At 34.0% G+C, this 7,976-nt stretch overlaps 1 protein-coding gene across 1 annotated transcript; it reads right to left on the reverse strand.

Moving 5' to 3' along the window:
- Positions 1 to 3,355: 3,355 nt before the first annotated feature.
- LOC148931840 (rosmarinate synthase-like) lies at positions 3,356 to 6,240 on the reverse strand. The gene is made up of 3 exons (XM_089064517.1): positions 5,784 to 6,240; positions 4,645 to 4,989; positions 3,356 to 4,115 (listed from the first exon to the last, which is right to left on the reverse strand). Exons 1-3 carry the CDS (start codon positions 6,192 to 6,194, stop codon positions 3,549 to 3,551), a joined length of 1,323 nt encoding a protein of 440 aa, XP_088920643.1. The 5' UTR covers positions 6,195 to 6,240; the 3' UTR covers positions 3,356 to 3,548.
- Positions 6,241 to 7,976: the final 1,736 nt, after the last annotated feature.

Genomic DNA, 7,976 nt, shown 5'->3' on the forward strand with positions numbered 1-7,976 from the left:
ACACGGTGTCAACCATTGACACTGTGTTGATATTTTCTGTTGCTGTTATTTTGTTATCTGTTGACATTTTTTATCGATCCAGATCATAGTTTGGAGTTTGTACAATATTTAGAGTTTGCATTTGATCACATTCCTAGATATAGAAGTAAGAACAAAAACCAATTATATGTTTGGTGCAATGGAAACAATTAGCAACTCATTTCAATGCGGAGAACATAAAAAATAACAGAAAATCATGGTGAAGTTGATGATAATTGATGAATTCTTTGCGTTTTGATGAAGATTCTGTGGTACAAATGCTTCCTTTAGATGATTCTCCTCTTCTTCTCAGCTTTCTCTCTATTTCGTCAATGGAGGAATTCCCAATAACTTCCGTTGCACACTCATTTTATTCAGTAAATCATAGTCAAGATTTAAGTGCATTACTATGACCTTCGGTCCTTCACAAATTTATTTGATCCAAACGGGGGTGATGGATTCAAATTTAAAGTCGATCGAGACTTTCAAAACAATCGTTTTAAAGGTTATTGTGAAGTTGACGTATCTTTACTTCAATTTTATTTTAGTTTGATACTCCCTCAATCCCACAAGAATATGCACTCTTTCCTTTTTAGTCTGTCCCTCGAGAAAACGCACTTTCTAATTTTAGTAATTCTTTTCTCTTTAATAAGGTGGGATCCATTCTCCACTAATAATATTTTAATTACTTTTTCTCTCTACTTCTCTCTTACTTTTATCAATTTTGCATTAAAACTTGTGCCGAACTCAAAGTGTATATTCTTTAGAGACCGAGGGAGTATAAAGGCTTCTCGTGCAATTATTAAATATTACTCCCTCCGTCCCCCATTAGAAGTAACACTTTGACCGGGCACGAGTTTTAAGACATGTAAAGAAAAATTAGTTGAAAAAGTTAGTGAAATGTGGGACCTATTTTTTATATTGGTTTTAAAATAAAATGTGAGTGAAATGAGTTAGTGGAATTTGGGACCTACTTACCATTTATGGTAAAAATGAAGTGTTACTTTTAATTGGGAGACGGACTAAAATAGAAATTAGTAACTCTTATTTAGGGACGGATGGAGTAATTTTGTATTATCAATTGAGTTTTTTCATCTTTGTTTTTATTTTTGGAGTACCGGAACTAAAAATTTGGTTAGAACTAGAATTTGATGAAATATCATACTGAGTTATCTACGAATATATGACGGAAAAAAATCAAATGTACATCTTCTTCTATATAAAAAAATTAATAGAACTCAACTTTAAATGATTTATGTTACATCTACCCAGGAGATGGGCCTTTTTCATGGGCTTAGGTAACACAAATCATTTGCTTATTTTGTATGCCATTATCAGGCCAAGGCCCAAATATAAACCCATTAGTGAAAACACAAAAATGTAAATAATGAAACATGTAATAACATAATTTCATGTAACAATTTGGTATTGTTCGAACCCCATAATTAACTAATATTAATTCAAATAAGATGTGAATATTGTATTTTATGAAGTTACACAAAAAAAAATTATACTTATCACCCTTAGTTCTATTTTAATATTTACACCCACCTTTTTTCTCTCCAATTAAACACTTTAACCAATATTCCTAAGATCCCATATCAGCTAAAAAATATATCATCTTAGCTGGGACGGAGGGAGTAGTACTATCCTCGTCCAATAAAAATTGACACTTTCAGATGATTCAAAATTTACAAATTACTCCCTCCTGAAAATTTGTCACCTATTTCCTTTTTCGTCCGTCCCTAAAAATTTGTCACCTTTCACTTTTACCATTTTTGGTAGTGGACCTCATATTCTACTAATTCATTCCCACTCACATTTTATTATAAAACTAATATATAAAAATAGGACCCACAACCACCAACTTTTTCAACTCACTTTCTATTACATTTTTTAAAACCCGTTGTAGAGATCAGATTAGGGTCGGATTCACTAATTACTTAGACCTCTTTGTTCTTCATTAAGGGAGCTCAGTCAAACTCCAACCACGCGACTGATATGTACACAAGTTACAAAGAAGAAGCCCTCACAACTATTACAATTACAGTAACAAGTCCTATCTAGGGTTCTTGAGCAACCTTGACTTCTTGACACACCAACACACTCAAGCAGATAGTTAGTATAACAACACAAGATCCTTGCGGATCTAAACAACAACTAATAAGAGGCAGTAAAGAGAATCAGAATAGATCACATAATATGGCTCAGAGCCCGCCACATAACCCAGATCTATTCAACTAGAACCGAATCCAAGGGAGCAACGATGAATCAACTGGAGTCTACCCTCACACCGTCACAACCTTCACCGCACCGCCCCTTCACACCGGATTAGGTCACTTGAACCGCCTCAGAACAGAAACCCTAGTTATCACACTCCAAGCAACCGAAGCAGTTTCCTTCCAAATGACTCAGAGATCACAATATACAAACAAGGATGGTGGATATTCTCTAGAAATCAACCGGAGAGGCAGTCAGAAAGTAGAGAGAAAGATTGAGAGTCTCAGAGAGTAGAGAGAGAGAGAGAGAGTATCGAATAATGAGAGAAGACAAACCGGCTAACATCGCACATAAACAAACACACATCGCAAACCCTCAATCCAACGGCTAAGGGGCACAATCCAAGAGAAGAGACACGTGGCAGCATCTGGTGTGAAGGAGAAGCAGCTGGGCTTCTGGGCCAAGCCCAAAGAATGGGTAAAAGGCCCAGACACAAATTAAAAATCCGGCCCAAGTAATAATAGTCCATATATACTCAACACCCGTGATGGATCAAATGTTGATAAATTATGGGAGACGGAGGGAGTATTAAAATATAAAAAGGATAGAAAGAAAAAATTATTAAAATATTGTTAGTATAGAATGTGGTTCATCGCATTAAGGAGAAAAAATTATCAAAAATAGAAGCATATTATATTTATAGACGGACTAAAATGAAAACAATGTCTATTATTATAGACTAAGGAAGTTATTTTTTTTTAGTATATTTTTAAAATACAGAGAGACAGTAGGTGAGAGTTGATTAAAGACATGCAGTAAATGTTGACCTAGAAAAGACATCCATATGCAGACGGATGTTTATTTAATTTAATCTCAACCGCAACAATGATAATTCTATTGAGTAAAATTAATATCGTCATCAGATAGTTTGATCATATTACAAGAAAATTCATATATTTTGGAGTCAACAATGTAATTATACTTTTGTAGGGCAATCTTCAAATCGGAACAAAACTTAAATATAGCATGAGTGAGTTAAAATAAATAAAGCAAAGAACACATGCATCCTAAAAAAAGGGTGAAATAATACTCTAACTATGCAATTCTTCAGGATCGATTATAAAAACACACATAAAAAGTATTTTATTAAACTCTTGAAAATGGTGTACGAAACACCAATACACGACAACGGTGGTGTACACAACATCAACACAATGCTACAATATGTTTGAGATCACACCTCAAAATACACTCTTGGAGAATACACTGACACATTAACTCTCGTACACACTCCACGCACACTTGGCTGTCTATTTGTGCACACCATTTTGAATAACAACAAAATCATGTAACAGCTTCTCAAACCGCTCCATATGCTCGCTGTAGAGCGAGATCGCAAGCATAATGCAGCCTTCGTTTCCGAGATCAGCAAACAGATAACTCCTCCCTTCAATCAGTGCGGCGCCCGGGCCGGTATAAACCGGCTTCCCCCACCCGAAATCCATTTTATTAAACGGCAGCCTAATCCAGTTGGTTATGCCGAAATTAGGGCAATTCAGATTCCCCTTCTTAAGCAAAGAGCCCTTGCCAATACGTTGATGCAACTCCATGTAATCCAGAGCTGACCTCATGTAGTCGTTGTCTATCCGGTCGATCGCCTCCCTCACTTTTCCCACCGCAAACTTCAGTGGATTCGATTTCAGTTGGCCGCACAGAGCTGAGGCAACGGTGTAGAAGATTCCGTTGCCAAGATAGCTCTCTGGGAGGGGCGGCCGTAGCTTCTGCCGCCCGTCCACGGAGAACCGCAGCCTCGTTTCTTGGTCTTCGGCCAGCCCACGTGCTATGCTGGCGCAGCGCCAGACATGGCCTGTGAGAACCTGATACACATAAAATAGTGAATAAAGATATGACTTAATTAACAATTTGTTACTCCTACGTCATTAAATCAAATCATATTAAATGAAATTTATTGAAATACTCAAAATTAAAGATACCCTATTTAAAGGCACTTTTGATTTCATAAATGAATGAAATAGGGAAACTAAATTATCAATTTGTTGCTCCCTAAGTCATTAAATCAAATCATATTAAATGAAATTTTATTGAAATACTCAAAATTAGAGATACCCTATTTAAAGGCACTTTTGATTTCATAAAAAAATAAAATAGAGAAACTAAATTATCAATTTGTTGCTCCCTAAGTCATTAAATCAAATCATATTAAATGAAATTTTATTGAAATACTCAAAATTGAAGATGCCCTATTTAAAGACACTTTTGATTTCATGAAAAAAAATAATGGAATTTAAATATATATTTATTTTATGATAGAATGTAAGTGTTACTGGAAATTTCCAAGGTAAATATGTCTTTAAATTGAGGAAAACCAGATTTAAATTTATACACCTGGAAGGTGGAGTATTTAATTTTGTCATCTACACATTGTTGCTTGAGAGCGTTGATCTGATTGGGAGACAGACGAAATGTTGAGAATGTGGTGTCGCCAGAGACATTGAGAGGGGTTTTGTGCGATGGAGGGGGTTGGTGCTCGATATGGGGGAATGTCGGCTGTGGAGGGTTGCGGGCGGACAGGACACGGCGGTCCAACAAAGGAGGGACGGTAGGGGCGGTGATTCGGCCACAAATGATTTCCGACCACATGTTGACGAAATGGTGAGAGGCAATGCCGTCGGATAGATGATGCTCGTTTGAAAAACTAAAGCTCACTCCACCGCATTTAAACCGAGTTAACTGTCAATGAGAAACTATTATTGATCGTTCTGATAAAAATGAAAAAAAACATTAACATTCTTGAAATGGCAACCTTTTAGTTTCTATTTTCGTTGTTTTAATTAAATTACAGTAATAATTTTCGTTTTATTCACAAATCTTTAGTGTAACAAACAATTAATAAAAAGGGAAAATTAATATAAATATGAATAGAATAAGTATTTATGATTTAAGTACTAGTGGGTAGTGATAAAATGCAAAATTATATATTGTACAAACTCCAAACTATGATCTGGACCATTAAAAAATATCAATAGATGACAAAATAGTAGCAACAAAAAATATCAATACAGTGTCAACACAGTATCAACACAGCATCATCTGTTGACACTGTGTTGACATTTCCTGTTACTACTATTTTGTCATCGATTGACATTTTTTAATGATCTAGATCATAGTTTGGAATTTGTACAATAATTAGAATTTGCATCTGATAACCCAGTATTTATGTTTGTCCTGAGCTTTTGGTAGTGAAGAAAAATTACATGAATAGTACTACAAAAACTTAAATTAAGCGATTTTGTGTAATCTAACCTATAGTTATGACAAAAACTATTTCATTAAAATTAAAATAGCTATTAGTCCCTAAATTCACAAATTTTGAATGTAAACTCAAATAAGGCACAAATTAAAAGTAAATTCAAATAACGCACAAAACAATACAGTTTAATTTAAGAGAAATTATTAAACTCAATAACACACAAATTAATAGTAAATTCAAATAACGCACAAAACAACACTGCAGTTTATACTACCTGCAATAGAAAAAGTGGGATAGTTGAAATATCCTGAGAGTAATCGACAGCGGGGACGAGGCTGATGTCGGGCCTCGGGCTGAAACTACAGAGCTCATCCATGGCACCATCGCACTCCGCTTCCACGAACTGCACTCCTTCCCCGTTGCAGTTGATCACAATGTCGCCATCTTCGCCCCTTGCCAGCCTCCCCGCAATCGGGTAGAACTGAACCAGGGCCTTGCTCAGGGCCGCCTTCATCACCGCCGCATCGAAGAAGTCGGCGGCGCCGGCGTCGTTGCGGTAGAAGTTCACCAAACGGCTGTGGTAAATGAAAGGATAAATTAAGTCTAAGTTGGATAGCCACAGAGTTTCAGTCGGCGTTTCTTTCATTGGCTTAACCATCGTAGATTCCTTCACTGTGATCTTCATGCTTTCAAAGTGTGTGTGTATTTGTGTGTGAGAGAGAGGGGGGACGGAATTGTGCTTTCTTAATATGTTGGTTTCGCATGTTTCAAGCTTTATTTACAAGATCGGATGCTCGTGTCGTTTCAATTACAGTCCCAAATAGTTTGTCTCAGTTTGATTGAGCACGAATTTTATGAAATGCAATAAAAAATGAATTGAAAAAGTTAGTGAAACGTGAATCTTACTTTCATATATTAATTTTATAGTAAAATATAAGCAGGAATAAGTTAGTTGACTATGAGGTTCACTAAAAAAAATAGCAAAAAGTGAAATGAGACAAACAGGGACGGCGCAGAAATATTTATTGATAAGAGCTGAGATTTCTAAATTTTATTTTTAAGTATATCTTTTAGTAATTTAGATAATTTATAGGTATTTTTATGTTATAATTTACACTAAATTTGAAGAAATTTTAAAAATAATTAGTAGAAAAAAACTTTATAAAAATATTTATGGAGTACAAATTAAGTTGTTGGTCAATCTTTTAAATTTTCACTATGTAGAGTAACTATCACAGATTTGTAAAGTTTCTAAACCAAATAAGACAGAGATGCACTTATTTAGACTAAATTAAGAATAAACACAGTGAAAAGAGAGAATCACATATGTGAATAGATTAGTTTTTTTTTTTTTCATTTCTGTTAATTTAAATCATTGGACTAAGCATTCACCTTCTTTTCTGGGTCAACACTTTAATGCAGCTGTCACCTGCTAAGTAAAGGTGTGGGTGAACATACATATAAATATATAATAGTTAGTATAATAAATTGGCACAGATCGAGGCCATAGTATTAAAAATACATACTTATTATTTTATTTTTATGATCTGTCTACAATATTATGCATTTGAAACGATATAAGAACAAATTTTATTTTATGGTTTCACTAAAAGGTTGCACTAGATTAGAATCCAGTACCATTAACCATAATATTATTCTATTTAATTACGATTTATCAGTTATCATGTTACTACATCTGATTATAATAGAAAGACATCATCTAAAATGTCTCTACATTATCATGACATATACTTCGATTTAAAGACCATATTCTTATGAGTTAATATTGCGAGGTATATATGCAAAACAGATATCGGAAATCAAATTTTATCCACCAACTTAATTTCAAAAAAATTCAAGTCAATTATGAACGGGAAATATTTAAATGTATTTACTTAATTTGGTGCACCCACTACTAATGAGAACTTATACATAAATAGTGGCACAAAACATCAAACAATTATATTTAGTAATCATCTTTAATTTCTCTAGGTCAACCTCTTTTGGAGGTTTTTTTAAAACATATATTGCCAGGCTATCCTAAAGTGTCTATGTCCTATTGATAATTTGACCAAAATTTTCAAAAATTTAAAAGTACAACTAAATTAATTTTTTTTAGATGAACCGAAATGATAAAATAAGACAACTAAAGTATTATACATACCAACTCTAGAAATATCTTTTGGAAAACGGTAAAACACACTTCCAGCTATGATCTTTGACGACGTTAAATCATTTTTTAGGTTTCACTGTTAGATCATGTGAATACTTTTCTAACACCAAAAATGTTGTGCCAAAATTCCTGTAACAACCATAATATTATACCATCTACTTTTTATTTATCAACTAATAATAAAGAAGATACCATATTGGTATCAAATATGTATATAGTGATATCAAAATTTATCTACCAACTAATTAAGTTCAATAAATACCATGTTGACTACTATATATACCAGTTGTTGCG

Source organism: Salvia hispanica, chromosome 2, assembly GCF_029641045.1.
Source record: "Salvia hispanica isolate PSC_SH4W2 chromosome 2, Shi_PSC_v1, whole genome shotgun sequence".
NCBI lineage: Eukaryota > Viridiplantae > Streptophyta > Magnoliopsida > Lamiales > Lamiaceae > Salvia > Salvia hispanica.

Bases quoted from the DNA above. Each gene is read 5' to 3' on its own strand.
- LOC148931840 (XM_089064517.1), bottom strand. From the start codon at position 6,194: ATGAAGATCACAGTGAAGGAATCTACGATGGTTAAGCCAATGAAAGAA. The intron at 4,990-5,783 runs GTAGTATAAACT...TCTCATTGACAG, and splicing joins TCCCACTTTTTCTATTGCAG to TTAACTCGGTTTAAATGCGG. The intron at 4,116-4,644 runs GTGTATAAATTT...TATGTGTATCAG, and splicing joins TTAAATACTCCACCTTCCAG to GTTCTCACAGGCCATGTCTG.